The 21,429-nt window shown below is 39.5% G+C and overlaps 1 protein-coding gene across 1 annotated transcript in view; it reads left to right on the top strand.

Moving 5' to 3' along the window:
• The window catches only part of sema4gb (sema domain, immunoglobulin domain (Ig), transmembrane domain (TM) and short cytoplasmic domain, (semaphorin) 4Gb), a 58,729-nt gene that overhangs the window by 30,496 nt on the left and 6,804 nt on the right, over positions 1-21,429 (top strand). The window contains exons 4-14 of the mRNA XM_063482650.1: positions 168-230; positions 1,467-1,565; positions 1,658-1,751; positions 3,233-3,346; positions 4,551-4,705; positions 10,473-10,648; positions 16,830-16,968; positions 17,059-17,281; positions 17,949-18,064; positions 18,304-18,458; positions 21,163-21,224. Coding sequence (XP_063338720.1) covers positions 168-230; positions 1,467-1,565; positions 1,658-1,751; positions 3,233-3,346; positions 4,551-4,705; positions 10,473-10,648; positions 16,830-16,968; positions 17,059-17,281; positions 17,949-18,064; positions 18,304-18,458; positions 21,163-21,224 — 1,396 coding nt within the window. The remainder of the gene's footprint in view (positions 1-167; positions 231-1,466; positions 1,566-1,657; positions 1,752-3,232; positions 3,347-4,550; positions 4,706-10,472; positions 10,649-16,829; positions 16,969-17,058; positions 17,282-17,948; positions 18,065-18,303; positions 18,459-21,162; positions 21,225-21,429) is intronic.

The raw sequence follows: 21,429 nt of genomic DNA, 5'->3' as shown, positions 1-21,429 counted from the left end.
GTCCTTCTCTTTTCCTCCTCCTGTTTATCACACACATACACACACATGCTTTCTTCTCTCTATCTCTTACTTTCTTTTCTATCTATAGGCCTTTTTATTTATCTATTTGCCTCTCTTTATTTATTTAGCTTACAGAGTCATCCTTATTACCCTCCCATTGTTTGCAGATTGATTGGGATGCTTCCCCTGAACAGAAGAAGCAGTGCCTAAACAAAGGCAGAGACAATCAGGTAAAAGGCTGCAGCTTTGTTTTCTTCTCAGAAAAATCTCCCATCTTTATTTATTAGGTTAATATTGGAGAGCACGAGTGCAACTGCTCTATTTTGTGATGCGCAGATTGCTTGTGACAGCAACAAAACGTTCAATCCTTTCAGTTGTTTTGTAATTTAGTTTCCCTGAAACCCTGAGACACTAAACTGGTATCTGACTATTGTTGCTGACCATGTCCATCCCTTTATGACCACAGGATATCCACCTTCTGATGGTTGCATCCAGCCATGAAATGCCATGTGACAAAGCTCTAATTATCTCATACTGGTTTCTTGAACAGGATGATGAGTTCAGTGTGCCCAAACTGGCCGTGACAGTCTCAATCCAAATAGAGCACCTTTGGGATGTGGTGGAACTGGAGATTCACATCATGGATGTGCAGCAAAAAATCTGCAGTGGCTGTGTGATGCTATCTCGTCAGTATGGACCGAAATCTCACAGAAATGTGTCCCGAACTTTGTTGAATCTGTGCCACAAAGGATTAAGACAGTTCTGGGGGGGAAATGGGATCGAAACTGGTACTAGCAAGGTGAACCTGTGTGCTTTCCAGTTTGAGCTGCCTTAGCTGGTGAATTTTATTGAATATAGACAGATTAGCACCTACTCCATTTAAAACAGTCACATTTAAAAAAAAAAGTTGCCAATAGATTCTCATGATGACCAGTGACAGGGATCATCTGTATCTAATGAAAGAAAAAATATTTCCCCATAAACCTTCAGAATAAGAGCTTCCCATTTCTGGAACCTATTACCATTAAATATATTACTGAGTGACTCTTACCACTTCCTTGCAAGCAGTCTTAAAAATTTGTTAAAAAACCAACCAGACTTGTCATCATGCTTAGCTAGTGCATATTTGCCTTTCTTTTTTTTCCAGTTTTGTCAGTTTGCCTCCTTTATGGCTTTTTCTTTGTTATCAATAATGTAATGAGAGTTTATGTAACTTCCTTTTGAACTGCCTGTGCTGTCTAATAGCATTAATGTCATCTGTATTGTATTTGATTTATTTTGCATGCTTCCTTCTCCGCTCTCTAAAGCTTTTCCTCCCTATCTTTGAAAGGTTATTCTTTTATGTTTTATTGTTTTTAACACCCGGGAAACAAATTTATTGACTGATTAATATGTATTGCCGCTGAGAAAAACAAGCAGAAACACAACAAAAAACAAATCACTTCTTTTTACTGTGTTCTCTGCAGACAGAGTGTTACAACCACATCCGCTTTCTGCAGCGATACAATGAGACTCACCTGTACGTCTGTGGAACGAACGCCTTCAGACCGCTCTGTGCTTATATCGTAAGAGATCCTGGGTTTTTTATGTCATATAAAATTGTGACAAGAATTGAAATGAAACAACTTATTATGTGTTCTCAATCTTTTTTTACAAGGATGCAGAGCGGTTCAGCTTCTCCTCAGGTTTTGAGGAAGGCAGAGACAGGTGTCCGTATGACCCAGCAAAGGGATTCACCGGCCTCATCGTAGGTGAGTCCAAATTTAATTGATTTTATTCTATAAACCATCCTGCATTATGTTTGTCCTTGGGGATCTTATTTGTAAAGGCCTCTGGGCAGTAAAGGTTTACTGTTCTCACACATTATGGTGGCATAGTGGTGCAGAGGTTAGCACATGTTTGGAAGGAGGTTCTGAGTTTTAATCTGCTGCTCATCTGTGGAATTTACAATTAAATCAATGAAATATTGATTTCCCATCCTCACCACTCCATTGGTGTCCTGGCTCCGCACTAAATTGGTTTATACATTGGTTTATCTGTCTCCATCTGCACTTGTGGCCTGAGAATCACCTCAACTTAACTTGGATGTGTTTGGACACTGAAAAAAAAATCACCAGCTGGAGGGAGAACGGATGTTCAAGCCCAGAACCATTTTGCTGTGAGGGGACAATGCAAACCTCTGTAACAGCATGTTGCTGATATGCATATACACAACATATTACATACTTTTTTATTTAACTTGAATACTTAGTAGAACTCTAAAATCTAAGAGTGAATGCAGTTTCCTTCCAGCAGTTCTCTGTGCCTCCAGTCTTTTTCTTGATTTTTTGCCTCATAATCCTGTTGCTCTCCTTGTATTCATTTCCATTTATGACTTTTTGAAGTAGTTTTGGATTTGACATTTTGCTTGCCCTTTGCCAGAATGATTTGCTTTGCTGTCTCATCAACACGTCAGCAAATGACCTTGACTTTTTGGATTAAAGCTTTGGAATCTGGACTTTCACAGTAATTTCCTGTATCCTGCATTTGTGTCCTCTTTCACAGTCTGTCACCTGATTCTGCACTTTAAAATCCATAAGAAAAGTTATGGAAAATATTTTATATTGTTTATAATGCTGATGTCATAGTTTTGAATGAAACTGAAGGAAAAACTCAAATCCATTTTCAAATACTTTGTTAGAACTGTGCTACTGTGAGGTTATAATTAGGCCCAGCAGTGTTTTTAAAACTTCTAACGTCATCATACTAAGGGTCTGTGAAGACTCATCAAATCACAGTGGACCCAGAAGGGCAAGGGGAACTTGTGGGATTTGCTTCAAATGCAAGCAAGGTCACAATTACGTGATTTTTACCAACTCAAACTGCTTAAGTCTTTAATTAGTTTTGCTGGAAATGTGAATGCTCCCTCATGTATAATTGCTTGACAACCATTATGAACATTTGTAAGGATTACAGCAAGCGTTAACTGTGCAAAAGTGCACCCTGATTTTTGGATTAGATCACACTTTTAGATGTAGCATAGATAATCAAACACTGGCTTTATTAGACAGTTTAAGCATACTAAATTTTGTCTAATTATTGTTACAAATACACAAGTCATAGGTCACACTGTTCCCACTTCCTCTGCAGTCCACTGAATGCTTTCATTTACATGTGATTAAACTTTAATATCTCAATATCTTTCTTTTTTAATCCATTTGCCACCAATGCATGCTTTTAATCTTTTAATTAGATGGCGAGATGTTCACAGCCTCTCAGTACGAGTTTCGCAGCTCTCCAGATATTCGCAGAAACTTTCCATTCCCCACACTCAGGACAGAGGAGGCGCCCACCCGGTGGCTTCTGGGTAAATATAATCATTCATATTTATGTGTATAATAGCTGCTGTAAGACACTAGTTCAAAAAGGATGGTGTCCTTTTCTCATATTTCAATTGGGTTTTAAATTGGATTTAACTAAAAGTAATAGAAAGGCAACATACCAAATGTAATTGTATTGCTTCTTGTGTTGAATTTTTTTTCTCTGGATGGACAGAATAGACGAATAGATGTGATGGATAATGTGACATATCTAGCATACAGCAGTATTGTATCTCATCTTCTTGTAACAGCACTTCAATGCATTTTAAACTACCTCACACCCAAACAAGATCTTGATATTTTCTGTAGATATATTTTTTTCTTTGCATAGTAGAGTTTGAACTTGCATTTGTGCATGCAGTGGCAGTTTATGTTCACGTTGTTCGCAAGTGTCCCTGAGTCCAACAGACTTTTCTGACTGATACTGGTTTTCCGCATATTCAGCTATATTCAGACATTTCACTTTATTTTTTGAGTCTTTTATTGATATTTTATAGTTTACTGAATCCAATATTCATTGCAGTTTCATATTGAGAAACATCATTTTTAAGCTATCAAACTATTTGCCACATACATTACAGAGTCGAAACTTCTTCCTCATTTCTATTCTGAATGAGTCAGCCTCTTTTCCTGCTTTAAAAAAACTCCCATCAAGTTAGCAATGAATGTAATCAGTTGTATAATCGCAGTTGTGGCTTTAATTTTTTTTTTTTAGTATTGCATAACTTTTCTTCCTTTTAGTGTTCAAAAATAAAATAAACAATAACAGTAATAAAACATTTTATTTATAGTTGCCTTTCAAGACACTCAAGGACACCTTACAAGCAATTAAATTGCGAATTGTTTATTTATTATCTGCATTTCCTACAGCATTCCTGTGTTTTGGGTAGTGGGGTTGCATTTCCTCTTTCAGTAGAATATTAATAGACCAAACCTCATTGCTATGTTGCACATTTTTATTACATCAGATGTTTTTTTGTCATAAAAAAACAACAGATTCACTTGTAGAATAAAAATCACAAGGAAAAAAATTGCACCGCATTGCAGCTCTAACTGACTTGGTTGTGGTGGTTCAATCATACTTAAAGGCTCCATCTTTAGTTTCCAAGGAGACACTTTCTAGGCTGCTAATAGGTTTCTTTTTGGACATGTGGATGTGTGCGTGTGATGTGTTTGTGTTTGTGTGCACAGAGGCAAATTTCGTGGGCTCTGTGCTGCTGAAGGAGAGCATCAACAGCTCTATCGGTGATGATGACAAGATTTACTTCTTCTTCACTGAGAGAAGCCAGGAGCAGATTGCCTACCCGAGCCAGACCAAGGTGTCCAGGGTCGCCAGAGTGTGCAAGGTCAGAAAGACCAGTCAACCCAAACACTGCTATCTATAATCGCATTAATGCTTTCACTGGGTTTGAAACGGCTTTACAAGTGCCTGCAAGGTCACAGAAAGAAAGGGTTGAAACAAGGGAGGGTAAAAGTTGCCAATCATTCAAAGTGAAAAATGGTGGGATTATTGAATGGTTTTTGTCAGTTGCACAGAATGAATGTAAATGGATTTCAGAGGACGTTCTTGTTTCTCACTGAGCTGCCACGCTCCTCTCGCTGTAATATCAATGCTAAATCAGCCAGCAGTTGGTCGTCTCTAATCACAGTTTCTTCACTGACAGAGGTTCTCTCTCTGTGCCACTGTTGCCAGGCAGAGTACAAGTCCACAAACCTCCACCTCCAATGGCAAACCCTCCCCCTTACTTTATTGCCATATCCCCATCTTCAACTCCGCCTTCTCCTGCTCTTCTTCCTCTACTTCCCATCTCACCTCATTTCACTTGCTGTCAGCATTCCCAGTCTAGACAGCATGCCCAGCAACCATTCCTAGAGGTTACTCTGCTCCTTTTCCTCCCGCTTGTCATTTATTTTAGCCATTCATGGGGGTATAATTACCATCACGGTGTGCTTTTGTAGGCATCAAAAGAGTAAGTCAAAGACTCAGCTGGTGAAATGAAGCAGTTGTGTTTCACTTTTTGTGATCCTGTGAAAAGGATTTAATTGAATGAATGAGAGAACACTAACAGGAAAACCTACTGAGCAGGAAATTTTTCAAAGATTTTGACATGGTGTGAATTTCCTGTTATGTATTTGTAGAGTTTTGTTTCCTTTTTTTAATATATCATTTTCTAATGCTCATACTTTCATTATTATTTCTCTTTAGCTTTTTTTTCTCTAAGTTGTGCTTCCTTGTCTCCTCTGTCCTACGTCATCTTAGTTTCAATTCCTAAAATGCAACAGGAGGAGAGAGGACAGAAGGAAAGAAGTGGTTTGCCAGAAGAGCTGTACTTGAGGATGCACAGGTTTATAGACGCGTGGTATGGAATATGCTGGAAAATGATATTATAAAACACAGCAGTAGTTTATTGTTTTGTTTGTGCATAACAAAAGAATTTATGGTGCAGCTGTGCCACACGTCATTTTTAATTGACATCTCTTTAATATGAGGATGCCGTCTTTCTCAAATCCACACGCTTCTGCTCTGTCTCCTCAAAAAAAACCCAAATACATGATTTTACAATATAGCTGAAATGACCAAAGTATATGGGGAATGGTGCAGGAAGTCTCTCAACTTGTAAGAGGTGGATCAGTGCAGTTTTGCAAGCAGTTCAGGGGCAGTTCGATTACATTAGCAATCTATCTGAAATAAGCCCATTGTGGATTCTATCAAGGATGCATCTGATTCAATGGTCAACAAAAACTTCAACAAAGCCAGAAACAAAGTTTAGTAGTGCCTCGCAATGTAAGAACTTTGTACTTCCCAGCCACTTTAAAGATCACCACCCATAAAACTGATGTATATTTACATGAGTACTGATTATGATTTGACAAGACATATAAATGAAGACCTCAAAGCTGTGATTTTTGACTCCAGGGGAGTAAGAGAGCAGCATCAGCGCTCCCAAACAGCAGGCGGTTCAGGAAGGTGAAAAGTAATATGAAGAAAAAAGAGAGGCTTCTGTGTTCTCGGAGGCTGCATGATTTTAAAACGTTTTGCCTCTGATACCCTAATTAATACTTCTCACAGAGTCCAGTTCAGGTTTAGCATTAATTAAAATTCTGATACCTGCTTTTTAAAGCCCAACCGTGCACAAGAAGTTAATGTCAGGATGTCAAGTTGGGACGCTGATTGCTCACATGCTGTGTGTTTTCCTCGGTATTCATTTATTCATCCATAAATAAATTATCTGAAACATATTGAGTAGTTTGAAAACTTTGAAGCTTTTTTCTTTTTTGTTTTTACTTATTCTGCTCCGTTCTCAGTGTGACTGGAATTTTCATAGACTCATCTCTCATGAGAACCACAATTTGCTTATTCTCAATGTGGACTTTTTGACCTTGTGCTGCTGTTAGTTTTATAATAATGTTTCTAAGCTTATCTTGGGAAGATGTTATTGTGGACACTGACATGAATGCAATGTGGCTTCAAAAGAAGCCAAAAGCCAAAAGAAGCTAAAGTTTGTTCGTATCCCTTCATCACACACACATTTAAATCCTTGACGTGCTTCAAGATGTTGAAGCTTAAAGCACAGTACGTGAATTGTTGAATTATTGTTTGAGAGCACAAAGCTTCACAATCAAATGGTGTAAACCATTTTACGATACCAGTACTTTAACCATCACAGATTTGTGTTTCAATTAAAGTAAGCTTACTGTTTTATTTTGAAAATATGCACTTTGATTTAGTTTTTTAAGATGTTCTTTCTGCCTTTGCATCATTTCCTGTCTCATCTGTGCCCATATTTGCCCTTTTTCTTTTGTTCCAGATTGTCTTCTGTATGTACTCAAGCTCTTCAACTTTCCCCCAACTTTATACTTTTATTGTTTTCTTTTTCCATTTCACTTTTCTTTTTTCCATAGTTTTGTACATCTCTTCGTACTTGGAATTGATCTACTTGACCCCTGACTGAACTGTTTGTTGCCTGGCTGACCAAACGTATACTAAATATTACTATGCCATTTATATACTGCACTCAAAGTAATGGCTCTAAGGGGAATCCAAATTTTTAATCACAAGAGGAAATAAGCAGCCAGTGAAACACACAACAGAGCACAGCACAACTATAAGGAACTCTGGAAAGCTTGATAAACAAAATTATTTGAGTGTGCTACAGAGCAAGCTATGTTGAGCATAAAGTCAGAATTTTTTATGTCACAAAATTGGCTGTCTTTTTATGTGGTTAAATCACCATGGTAACATGTGCTGAACACATAACCTGGTCGGGAGGAGGCTATAGTCAGTTTCAGCTTAAAATAGGTTTTCAGTGAATTTTTAAATTACATTTGTTAAACCTACTATAGATTCTCTGCTGGGTGAATGCGTCATGTATGTGCAAGTTTTTAAGCAATATATTACTGACATCATGAGTTAAGTAAAAACGGTGGTACTTGACTCTACTCTGCTGCTAAGTCTGTTTTGCACTGCTGGAATAGCAGCATTATTCTTTTGTCTTATTTCCATCAGTATTGCATTTTACTGTTACATCTTTTATGCTCTTTTATGTTCTTTATAAACATTTATCACCATTTTATTATCAACGCATTCATCTGATAACGTGTCTGATTGGCGTAGGTGTCACTCATGGGGATCATGTTGTGCTGAAGAGTCAATATGATGTGTGAAACACTCCTTTTTATGTGAGCGTGCACAGAGCCTGAAGCAGAAAGCCCAGCTTAACACAGAATGTTGATAACTGCCATTGTCACACCCCTTATCCCTGACTGGGGTTTTAGGTTTTGTCAAGCCTGCTAATACAAAGTAAGCATGGCTATGCTGAACTTCCTTCATGGTTCCCAGGCAAGTTGCAAAGGGGGGTGAGTGCTTAGCAGACTGGACTCAGAAGAGTGATTGGGGAATAAGTAACAGGGATGGAACATACATGCATTTAGGGTAAATAGCATTTATTTGACATTGATGTGTCAAGTTTTAATTGTGTGACAGCAATGGCACAGTTAATGGTGTAGAGAAAATGACAAATAGTGCTTAAAAGTGCCAATTTTTTAATTCATTTTTCATATAGGCTCATAGTCCACATTAAATTCCCTTAATAGAGAGTAATAAATGATCTGGCTCTCTGTGTGTTGGCCCTGTGATGGACTGGCATCACAGCGTCCAGGATGTACGCTGTCTCTCACATCATGAAAGCTGGGAAAAGTTCCAGCCCCCTTTGACTACTAAGTTGGATGAATGGTTGAAAGAATAGAGATAAATGGGTGGATGGAGGGTGAGTGAATGATTACCAGTGTCCAGGTAATTTTATTCTTACAATACAAACAGCAGCAGCATGAGTTTGTTGCTTTTCAATTATGTATATATTACACAGATAGTCTGGACACTATTTTCACTGTAAGAGTTCATTGAAAAAATGCCTCATGCTTTGGATCTTTTAGTATGAAAAACGGGTTGCTAAAGGTTTAAACACCCAGTATTGATTTTCACATCGCTGTCTGCTGTTGGTCTTTTCCCTAAGTGTCTCTGCTGCTTTGCTGAAAAAACACATCATTTTATTTCCATTAAAATGATTCTCAAGGACTTCTGTTGAGGATATTTCTCTCTCTTTTTGTCCTGTTTCCACTGGCATTGAATAATAAAGTTATAAAATACCCCAATACTCCTGTGTTGCTGCACGCTTTTGTCCCAAAAGCTCATTAAACAAATGCAGGGAGCTCATTTTTGAGCATTTCTTGCTCTCTTAGTTTTTAAACCCATATACACACTCACTGTGTCTTGTCTTCATTCTCACTGCATTCGAAAGTAGTCATTTCTGGAAATAAGGTCTGGGCTCTTCCTCTCCCTTCACCAGCACTGTGGAGTTGTCAGAGCAGTCGAGTGTAATAACTCAGTCTGAACTAGGCCACGGCAGCACATGCAGATGTCGAGTGGTCCCCAGCTCAGCCCCCATGGCGGCCAGGCACCACGCTGGTTGATGGCAGATCCACAGATAGTGACGGCTCTGGCAGTAGCCCCTGGCCTGAAACCACTGACGACTTGCCATTTTTGAGTTGCCTAACCGGTTGTCCTCTTCTGCTTCTCACTTCCCAGCCAGACAGCTTCTACTTCCTCGCCAGTCATGCCCTACTTTAACAAGGAAGAGACATGATGACATGAAAACAAGACCTTTGCAAAAAGCAGAAATAGGTGCCAGTTTGACATTATTTAGCATTTCGTCTTTCTATACATCTCTAGTAAAGACACAGGCGCTGTAGTTTTAAGTTGTTGGGGTTTTTTTTCTCAGTTGTATTTTGAGAATAAACTGCAGCATAGGCTCATCTGGGGTTAATTCCCCCTCTGGTATATCTTCTATGCTTGGATTCTTCACTATTACTTCCTTAAATTTACCTCATGACAGCCCAGTGACCCTGACTGTGCGTTGATTGACAGAGACCGTAATCTGCCACTGCATCCCTTTAGCTGTTCCCACAGTAATAACCTGCTATCATCTCTGTAAGAAATGCTTATTTGTTGCTTTCAAGTCTCTCCTTCTGTAAAATGAATGAAATTTAAAGACTGGATTCATCTGTCTGCACTCCTTTTCGTCTCTTCTTTCATTCGTCTTGTGCCATAAATTGAATTGGTATTATTGACAGAACTGCTCCTAAGGTTTTAAGTGTATATCTTATGTTGATTTACTTTGGCTTTCTTGTGTGGGAGGCCAATGCAGGCAGAGGCTTTTGATGAACAACAGATGTCCCCTAAAGCCACAAATAAAGAAAGATGAGAACCTCTAATACAGGCAAACAAAGAAAAAATCTTCTCCATCTCTTTTTTCATCTTATCTAAATGAGGTGTGCCAAATTACTCTTTTAGGGAGAAAAATGTCTTACAGCCTTACCTCCCACTGCTTCTGAAATGCAATCAGAGAAATGTGCTACACTAGGGACACTGAGTTTGAATACCAACATTCAGCTCCTCCCTATATATTCATTATATCTGTATAATCTCTACGATACAATTGGATCTAATCCTTTTCTTATATAAATGCACTGTTTGTGCATCACTCGCATCATTAAAATCATTGTGTTGTTTATCTTTACATCAATTAATTCCTCCTCTGTCTCCTCTCTCTGCAGACTGACTGGGGAGGCCAGAGGACTTTGCAGAGGAAGTGGACTTCGTTCCTCAAGGCTAGAATGGTGTGCTCAGTCCCAGAGTATGAGCTGCACCTCAATATCCTGCGTGACGTGTTCGTCCTGCAGGAGCGAGACGCTCGCAGCAGCATTTTTTATGGTGTCTTTGGTCTGGAATGGTAAGAGCTGATTTTGACTAATTTATGCTCTACAAACATGTAGTTTGTTTGGTTTTTTTGCATGAAAGAATATTGTGATGTATTAGATCAAACTAGAAACTAGTGATTGAGATCATTAATTCATGTATGTATGCTTGTTTCTACAAAATTAAAAAACAAAACAAAACATTTTTTGTAATCTATAAATTAAAACTTCAAATTATTATCAAATATCAACTTACAAACCCAAACATCTGAGAACATTTGTAGAATTCATGCAAAGATCGAACTTTAAGAACAATTTTCAGAATATTTCTTGGTATAGAGCATCAACTTCCTGAAAATAACTACTGAGAGCCAAACTCAAAGCCCTCAGAACCCATTGCATATGGGCAGCAAACAATTTTATGGCTTTGAACCATAGATGGATGTCTGAGAAGTGAAGTGACGAAGAGTGAAAATGAATCTGCAAACTTTTTAATGGTTACCAAGGGCGCAGCTTCTCTAAGAAGTTTATGAGAAAATGTCCCGTCTTTGCTGTTAGTGTGGCCTCAGTAGACTGTTTTGTGAGAAGTCTACAGTCTCAGCTGCCCAATTCCAAGTCCTGTTATATGCAACATGGTATTTAATTGGTGCATTATGGTCCCAACATTGCTGTAAACTAAAAAAAGATCATCTGTCACTGTCTTTAGTTTTCTGACAGATTTTGTATACACCTGGCAATAGCCAAAATATTTAACTTTTCTAATATTTCGTGTCACTGTGTCATTATATCTAATCAATGGTTGAGAAAAGGAACTTACTTAATTCTCCGGTATTTTTAAACCAAGCAAAAGTCTTGACCAAGAAATAGTTTTCCCAGTCTGTTTTTTTTTTTTTTGTGTGTGGTGCTGTCACTGATATATATTAGCTTAATGAGGTACTGTAATTGAGCTGTTTTAAAAATCACTGTTAAAATGTGGTCAATTATGCACATAGTTAAAACTTTTAATAATCACTCAGTGGGATAAGATGGTCAGATTTAAACATCCTTTGTTTAGGATTTCAGGAGCTCGAGTCCAGTGAGCTGAAGCCTTAAAACTAAGGTTAAATGTAATGGAATATAGTGCAGTGTGTGTAGGAGGGGATCCCATAAATCTGAATGCTTATCTGCATTTCTCCTCTCTGAACTCAGTCAAGTAGTTTTAAAGTGGAATGTGCAGCATGTGAAAACAGAATATATCTGCAGTCAAACACTGTTTGCTCAGTGGTTTTCCTTTTTTCAGATGGCTTAATTATACAAACTTTTTTGTTTTCTTTTTATTTTGTTGTTTCTGAGCTACTTAGGTTTTAAATTTAAAAAAGGCTTTAATGGATAACCTGCCAGCCTCTGAGTATCACACTAATTTACAATTTAAACACTCATTTAAACATTCAGCTCTGAAAAAAAATCTATTTGGAAGCAGAAAGTGAACAGATGTGAGTGTATAAACTTGGGACTGTGCCAGTGTGTCCGCCTGTGCTTGGATGGCCAAAACTATGTGAACACTACACTCAATAATGACCGTTATTCTGTTACTATAAGAGGTAATGCAGCCTAGCCGAGGGGACAATCTCCTAATCAGACACAAGAGATTTAGTGAGGACCAGGACTCATGTCGTGGGATAAAGTCTAACTCGCACCTTTGGGATGTTTAAGTTCATTCTAAAGATTTTGCATGAGGTTGTCAGAGCTCTGAGCAGACAATCCAAGTTCTTTTACACCAAAGGGGGAAAATTATTTCTTTATTGCATTATGTTGCATCAAGACGTAAAAAACAGAGAAATAAGAATGTGATATTCAGCTGGAAGTAAATGTGATGTTAATTCCTCTTTTGAAAGACCACGAGACCTATTTTATTCAGTAGATGAACGAAATGATGTTTCTTCCCCAAACATTTAATTCAGAGATTAACTAATCAACCAATAATCCTTTAACACGACTCAATGAAGTCATTAAATTAAGTAAAACTGCTTGTGGTTTGTGCTTCTCTGTTTGGGGTATTTGCTGCTTTTCCCTGTGTTATGTCGTCGCATACTAAATATTGTTGGATTTTACACTGGCTGTCAGACAAATCCAGCCATTTCAAGATATCTTTTGGTGCTCTGGATCTTTTCTCTACATTCTGACACCGTCAAGATTAGATGATTGATCGTAGAAGTAATCAGCAGATTAACTGATAATGAGAAAAAAGTCATTATTTCAAATCCTAGGTGAGTTCTTATCAACAGAAAGCCAAGCTGCGGTGAGAGCTGATGTGTGTGTGCGTGGGTGTGTGTGTGAAGATGACGACTGCCAATGGAAAATGTGATGTGATCTGAGTGTGTGTTTATGCTGATATGCAGAGTCATGCTGCATAAAACTGTCCCAGGGGTGTTTAGATTCTGATGGTGAGGATAGCATTGCAATGAGACATCTATTATCTATTTCTCCCTTGCTTCTTTCCATTTTTCCACTGCTGTAGTTTAGTGGATACCAGTGTGTGTCCTCTCATTCACTGCAGCACTGCAGTTCATTCTTTCCTTCTTTCTTGCCCTTCATTTCTTTTGTCTTTTTTTTCACTTTTGATCACTTTCTTTCGTTCTTTCTTTATTGCTAACTTCCTTTCTTTTTTGTCTTTTGGTGGCTTTTGGGCCGGCGCAGTGGTTGCCTCAATGTAAAAAGGTACTGGGTTCAAATCCCCCATCTGGCCGGGTTCTTTCTGTCTGTCTGTTTCTTTCTCCTGCAGTCCAAAGACATGCAGTTAGTGGGGTTAGCTTAGTTGTTGTGAATGGTGTGTGTGTCTCTGCATTAGCTCTGATTAGACTGGAGACCTGTCCAGGGTGTACCTTGCCTCTCGCCCTGTGATAGCTGGAATAGGTTCCAGCTGCCTGACAACCCTGAATAGGATAAACAGAAGATTGATGTATAGTTTCTTTCTTCATTGGTTGCCAGCTTTCTTTCTTTTTTTCTTGTTTCTTGGTTGTTGCTTTCATGTTTTTTATCTCTCTGTCTTGATTACTCTAGCTTTCCATCTTTTGTGGTTTGTAGTTTTCTAGGTGTCCTATTTAGTTGCTGGCTTTCTTACTTTTTTCTTTTTTGGTTGCGTTCATTCTGTTGTCTTACATTCTGTTTTGTCTTTTGTTGCTTTTAATTTCTTTCTTTGGCCATGTCCACTCTAATACATTGAAAACGCATCTTTTACTCTCCATTTTGGCCTTCTGTCCACACTGAGACTGCGTTTTTGGTTAAGGAAAACTGAGCTTTTTGAAAACGCTTTCCAAAGTAGATACATTTGAAATCTAAGGAGCTTGGAAAGAAAAGCGTCTGGACTTCTTTAAGTTGCTTGAAGACTTAAAGAACGTCTTCAAGCAACTTAAAGAAGTCCAGACGCTTTTCTTTCCAAGCTCCTTAGACTACGATGACCTGGATGACTGAGAACCTTCACAGACATATTGCCGTACATTTTGGGAGGAACACCCTTCAACTGGTGCGGGAGTATGAAAGGGAATCAAGAAAACTAGCGGATTATAGGAACCATCTCCGTTTCAACCTGAGATGCAGACAAAGCAGAGTTGTTCCTAAGAGCCTGCGCCTTGGATCCACTGTCAGGGGACACAGAGCAGACTTGATTCTACAGAGAGCACAAAATCACCTTCTAAGTGAAAGGATAAGACAGGTCCATTTCACTATAGATGCCCTCCAGATCAAGATCAGCCAGACTCTGCAGGAACTGGAAACCCTTCTACCCTCTCCAATCCTAGAAGAGGTTTACAAGTTTGTGGACAAGGCTCAGCGGGCCCAACACTCTAAAGGAAAAGAAAGACAATGCAGGAAATTCCACACCTTGCTTTCAAAAACACTCACTCCTCAGTCTGAATCTACACAACTCAGAGAAGAACATACACCTAAGGACAGTCAGGAAAAATGGGTGAAGAACTTTTCAGACCGGAAGCTCACTGAACCTGAAAAGAACGTATTAGCCAAAGGACTCAATTTTGCCATTGCTCCGCAACAGTTGCCCATAGTGGACCTCATCACAGCCACAGAAACTGCCATACGGATCAACAAATTATCACAGACAGAAGCAGAGCAAATCAGGATGAAAGTCTCAGCCACCCTCTCCAGTTCCAAAGTCCCTCCGTCTAACCTCACATTACAAGAAAAGAAGGCCGTCGCTTCCCTGAGCAAAGACCACAACATCACTATATTACCAGCGGATAAGGGAAGGTGCTCCGTGGTCCTAAACACAACGGATTACCACACAAAGATCACTACTCTCCTCAGTGACAACAATACCTACGAAGCCTTAAAGCGAGACCCCACAAGCAGCTACAAAAAGAAAGTTATAGCTTGCCTTCAAGACCTTGAAAGGGACAAAATCATCGACCGCCTCACATATCACCGCCTTTATCCAGGGGATGCCATACCCTGCATTTATGGACTTCCTAAGATCCACAAGGAAGGTGTCCCTCTCAGACCCATAGTCAGTAGCATAAACTCAGCCACTTATAACATTGCGAAACACCTTACTACCATCCTTGCACCTCTGGTGGGGAACACCCCACACCACATCAAGAACTCCACCGACTTCACCGACAAGGTCGAGAAACTTACACTGGATCCAGATGAAACCATGGTGTCCTTTGATGTAGTCTCTCTCTTCACTTGCATACCCACCACGGAAGCAGTGGAGACTGTCAGAAAACGACTACAAGAAGACAACTCCTTGGAGGACAGGACATGAGCCAAGGTGTGACAGTCTCTCTTTGGGGGGATACTCCCACTGGGTTTAAATCTGGGACTCTCGACCATTTGACCTTAGAACTGAAGAAGCTTCTCGGATGAGAGGTGAAACGTCTTCAAGCAACTTAAAGAAGTCCAGACGCTTTTCTTTCCAAGCTCCTTAGACTACGATGACCTGGATGACTGAGAACCTTCACAGACAGATACATTTGAAAACGCCGTTTTTGCAACGCAGTATGGACAGCGAACCCGGAGTCTTTTCAAAAACGATGACACATTTCAGTCATGTGACCAATTAAACTAAGATAGCGGAGGGCATTACACAGCAGTTGTTTTGTTCGCTCTCAGTTTTGACAGCCCTATTAAAGATTAATATGAGTTTGTACATGCTCCAGATAGCTTTTCTTCAAATTCTTTAAGTCTCACTCGCTTTTGCAACTTTGTACTTTTGTGTTACTTGCAGCAACAACTCCACCTCATTGTCAGTCCATTTAAAAAACTCGGTGCTTTTCCTCAACATTTTGCCACGACGTTTCAAAGAGCTGGAAAGTAAATAAACAGCAGACAGAAATGAGGCAGGTTGAATCGTCTTGCGTTTCACACATGCGTAGTACTGGAATGTAAGCGTTTTTGACCTCTTCAATGTGGACGCACAACTCTGTGAAAACGCATGAAAACGTTAGTGTGGACGCGGAGTGTTTTCAGACGTATACGCCATTTTCAAATTTATCCGGGCTAGTGTAGACATTGCCTTTCTTTCTTTCTTTCTTTCTTTCTTTCTTTCTTTCTTTGTTATTACACATGTGTGAGTAGTAGTCATCACTATGCATCAGACTCACATGTGTAAGAATGACTAATCCCCTGAGGTGTACTTCCTGGCAGTTTCAAGACACATTCTGGTCTCAGTTCGCTCTTATTTTCCTCACTTTGATGCTTTTGAAGACTCTGATGACTACACAATGGCCTAAAGAATGTGACAAAGACATTTTCCACCCATTACTAATCTCACCTTTAGGGCTCAAGGTTAAGGTTTACCTGGTTTGCAACTAATAACTCATGCTGTTGGACAAAATCTTTTTCTTCTTCTTTTTTCTCACAGCTGCAGGACCAAAACCACAAATAGGTTGTTTTATTTATGACTCACAAGGAGTGGGTATTTTTGCACTGTATGCTAGTGTTGAAAACGCATCCCTCTGGAAGAGATAAAGGGGTAAAATTACACACCTGTCAGTGACGTCACTCCCACATGCCAATGTGAAAAGGAAAAAACCCACCATAATACCTACAGTTTTCAGAGAATAAAGAGTCGGCTAGTTAACTTTTCGCCTGTCAGTGAGGCCTGATGATCTGTGATGCTTCTGAAATTCAATCCAGCAACTGCCTTTTTTCAGCTTTGAGTCATTAATCCTGAGTGTGTCCCCTGGACATGTCTTTGGGGTGTTGGGGATTGTGTTACAGGAAGAATATCAAAGCATCTGCTATCTGCCAGTACGCCTTCTCAGATGTGCAGAAGGTTTTCGAAGGGCCGTACATGGAGGTGCAAGACTCAAAATGGAGGGAGTACACAGGAAAAGTCCCGGATCCAAGACCTGGCTCTGTAAGTTTTAATGCATTAACTTTCTCTCCACCATCATCAGCGATTGTTATGTTCTGTATTTTTAGTCATTTTTTCTGTCTTTATCTTCAGTGTATAACAGATCTGCACAGGTCCCAGAACATCAACTCGTCTCGAGATCTCCCAGACAATGTCCTCACCTTCGCCAGAAGGCACCCGCTGATGGCCAAACAGGTGCACCCAATAGGTGTGCGCCCCCTCATGTTCAAAAGAAGTGTCAACTATGTCAAGATAGCAGTGCACAAAGAGCCGGCACTGGATGGAAATATTTACACTGTTCTGTTTTTGGGAACTGGTGAGTTTCATACAAGAAATTCAATGAAATGAGCAAATAACTGCATATCTGCATTTAGCAGTGCCATGAAATAACAATAGAGTACAGTAACAGTATGCAGCTGTACTAGCGGCTATGTTAGGAAGTTAGGGGTTAGACCTATTTGGTGTAGTTCCAGATAAAACTTTAACTACCTGAGACTCATGGTGCACAAGACAGGAGTGAATGATTTAGGCTGCTGTAATTTGTCCCTATTCTTATTAAACCTTTATTTCGACACAAAGTGAAATTCTTGAGACTGAGCTTTTATGCAAGCATGTTCTGTGCTCACACAGGCAACATTAAACAGCATGTTTTTTCAGAGGTAGGAGAAACTAGAGAAACCAGTGCAAGCATAGAAAACCAGGCTAAGAGCAATGAACTAGAAATGGAGACTATAAAGCAATCAGCACAGCATTCACCGAGGTATTAAATCAAGTGAAAACTAGGGTCATTGTCACTTCTCATAGACTTCTTCAATTTGAAATCTTTTTATAATCAGTGGAGTTTGCCCCTGCTAGTCTTTAGAAAGAATTGTCACTAGCATGAGTTTCAGACTGAGTGGCTACATTAGTCTTGTTCATACAGCCAGCATTTTGTCATATTCACATCTCAGTTTAACTCAACAAGGTTTTCTCTGTTCTTGCAGATGACGGCTGGCTGCATAGAGCTGTGGACATCGATGGAGAAATGCATATCATAGAAGAGCTGCAGCTGTTTGATGAACCACAGCCCATAGAGAGCATGGTTATCTCCTCACCTTTGGTAGGTTTAAATATATCTACAGTAAAACTGTATGTTAACAGAATAAGGATTTATATGTAAATGAAAATGGGCAACCTTTGCGCCTAAATCCCTGTCATATGCCAAAAAAGGTTGTGAAACTCTTCCCTTCTCCTCCGATTAATAACTGATGATTAAAGAACAAATACGCTGTTTATACTGAAGTGCATTACAATATTTAACATGAGGAAAAATCTTCCAAATATGCTCCTGTTTTACAGAGGAGTGTCTATGTTGGGTCCCACTCTGGAGTCGTGCAGGTACCGATGTCAGCCTGCAAGAGGTACACTTCCTGTTATGACTGTGTGTTCGCCAGAGACCCCTTCTGCGGCTGGGATGGGAAAGTGTGTGTGGAAATATCTTCACGTGCACAAAAGTAAGGGCACATGCACTCAAAAAAAGGAATATTTCCAGTAAGGACACAGACTCAATGTATTTTAGTGTCACACACATGCATAATTACACAATGCATGCAAAAGAAATGGGGTTACAGAGATCTGGCAGAAAACAAACAAGATACATTTGCTTTGCTGTTCCATAGATCCTGAATCTATACTTCCCTAAACCTCCTCCACAGTTCCACCTGCTCTGTAGTCTCCGATTTTTCCTCCTTATTTTGTCTTATTCTGTTAACTCTATACCTAATGTTTTTTCCATGAGGTGAAAAATTGAGCATAAAATGTACTTTTTATTTAGATATTTTTTTCTAATGTAACTGTTAAATAATGTGGTGAACTGCTCATAACTGATGGCATGTTGATTTAACATAACATTACCATTAAGCCCTGTGGAAAAATTACAGGAGATTAGGGAGAGGTGATTAAGATGATTAACTTTTTGTGCTGTACATTTTTGCATTACATGACCTTTTTTGGCTTATGTTTATTTCTTCCTTCTGGGCCAAACAATACCAGAGCACAGTTAATTATTTATACAGCTTCTGTATCCCTCCAACAAATTTTCTATGAAAGCAGGTCTAAGACAATGTAGTTGACCTGGATTTTTCTCATCAGCTCTGTTCAGCTCAGCAGGAGCTTCACCCATAATGGGAAGTTTTGAATTTCAAGTACGCACACACACAAAAAAAGCCCCCACCCATTTGGATATGATTTCAATCTTTATGTCTCATGTAGCTCTGCATGTAGAACGGAAAAACAAACAGGGTGGAAGTGAGTGAAATTGTGTCTTTCCTCTTTCAGTAACATTTTACTTTAAATATATCCATGTGAAATATTTACATGAGAGAAACTGGTACAACTGGTACAACATAATAAGTAAACCTTTGAGAGTATTTTGCCAATATGAAATAAATGCTAATGTACACTCACCAAACCTTCATGAGGAACACCTTGTTAGTACCATTTGGACCCCGTTTGCATTCAGAGCTGCCTTAACTCTCCGTGGGATATATGCCAATAAAATATCCCCCACATTACACCACCAGCAGCCTGAGCTGTTGATATAAGGCAGAATGGATGTGTGCCTTCATGTTCTTTACGCCAAACTCTGATCCTATGAGTTCTAGTCATTTTCTATTCTTAGCTATCAGGAGTAGCACCTGGCGTGGTCTTCTGTTGCTGTAGCCCGACTACTTTAAGGTTTAACGAGTTGTGCATTAGATACTCTTCCACATTCCTTAATCGTAATGAGTGATTATTTGAGTTACTCTTGTTATCCTGTCAGCTCAAAGAAGTCTGGTTATTCTCTTTTGACCTCTGACTTGAACAAGGAATTTTCTCCCAGAAAATATTTTCTCTTTTTTGGCTCATTCTCTGTAAACTCTAGGGATGTTTGTGTGGGAAAATCCCTGTAGATCACCAGTTTTTGAAGTACTCAGACCATCCAACCTGGCACCAACAACCATGCAACATTCAATGTGCCTTAAATGAGCTTTCTTCCCCATTCCGATGCCCAGTTTGAACTTTAGCAGGTCAACTTGACCATGTCCACAGGCTTAAATGTGCTGCATTGCTGCCACATTACTGGAGGTGGAGCTAATACTGTATGATATCACTAAGCAGTTTTACAGGACTGTCAAACCATCTAGGTGTATCCTATCTGTTGCCCAGCATCAGGTGTAATAGGCTTCAGGATATGCAGGTCTATGCAAAAATTGCTAAGTTAGATTCCACTGGCGCCACCGGGTCAGAGGGCCCGGTGGCGCCAGTGTCCGGCAGCCTCGCCTCTGTCAGTGCGCCCCAGGGTGGCTGTGGCTACAATGTAGCTTGCCATCACCAGTGTGTGAATGTGTGCGTGAATGGGTGGATGACTGGTTGTGTAAAGCGCTTTGGGGTCCTTAGGGACTAGAAAAGCACTATACAAATACAGGCTATTTACCATTCCTCCTTTGTTTACTAGGAGCTTACCTGGATTTTGTAAATTAATTCCAGTGGAAAAAATACTGCACGTAGTACATGACAGTAAACAGGCATGCTTGTGTTCACTCTTTGCACTGGGGACTGTTTGTGCCTCTCTTCATTAACTCTGCATGAGTGAGTAGCAGACATCTTAATCTCCATTACTGCAGCAGACACTTCGGCCCTCCCCGTGGATTTGTTTTATACTTTGGCTGCTGCATCACATCCAAAGAAAGCAGCAAAAAGATTTGGATGGTAATGCTTACTTCTTAAAGCTTATTAAGTTACAATATCCATATTATTTCTTTGAAAAACATTTTGTTATACTAATCCTTCTATAAAGGAGGAGATGGGGAATTTATCCCTAGTACTAATCCACAGTGGGCTGGGTAAAAGAAGCGTATAGGTATCCTCCTCTTATTGCTGGGAACCCAAGCTATCTCAAGTTTATCTCTTTTTATGATATTAAGTCTTTGCTGCAGAAATGGCTCAATATTTGCAGCTTTCAGGTAGTTTTGTGTCGAAATCTTGATTGGAGAAATCGTCTTTACGATATGGTAATCACGTTTCTGTTTATCACAGTTTTGCTGCATTTTTTATACCTCGTTGTTATTTATGCTTATCTTAGCTGGGACACTCTCAGAAGACACTCGCTTTTTACACTAACGCTTATCTCCTAGTTTAATGAAGGTTAAATGCAAATTTTTCTAATTACTATTGCAGGTCGAACCTAACCCAGGATATCTTGAGAGGGGTCAGGGGCTGCAAGGAGAATTCAGGAAATGGTACGTGTTGCTTCACACATTCACGTGCACTTCACTTCTACACTGTAAATCCATTATACCACAGCATCTTTGTTCATTTTTAAAAAAGGTTAGTTCTTCATTTTACCTTACCATCCTTCCCACTTGATAAGTTTTTCTGACTCTCTCACAGATTATGGGGTTAAAAAATCTTCCTTCCATCTTCCTTCTCTGCCAGAAAACTAAA

The sequence above is a fragment of the Pelmatolapia mariae genome, linkage group LG8 (genome assembly GCF_036321145.2).
Source record: "Pelmatolapia mariae isolate MD_Pm_ZW linkage group LG8, Pm_UMD_F_2, whole genome shotgun sequence".
Taxonomy (NCBI): domain Eukaryota; kingdom Metazoa; phylum Chordata; class Actinopteri; order Cichliformes; family Cichlidae; genus Pelmatolapia; species Pelmatolapia mariae.
The sequence above is the reverse complement of the archived record's forward strand: the minus strand, read 5'-3'. Positions and strand labels throughout refer to the sequence as shown.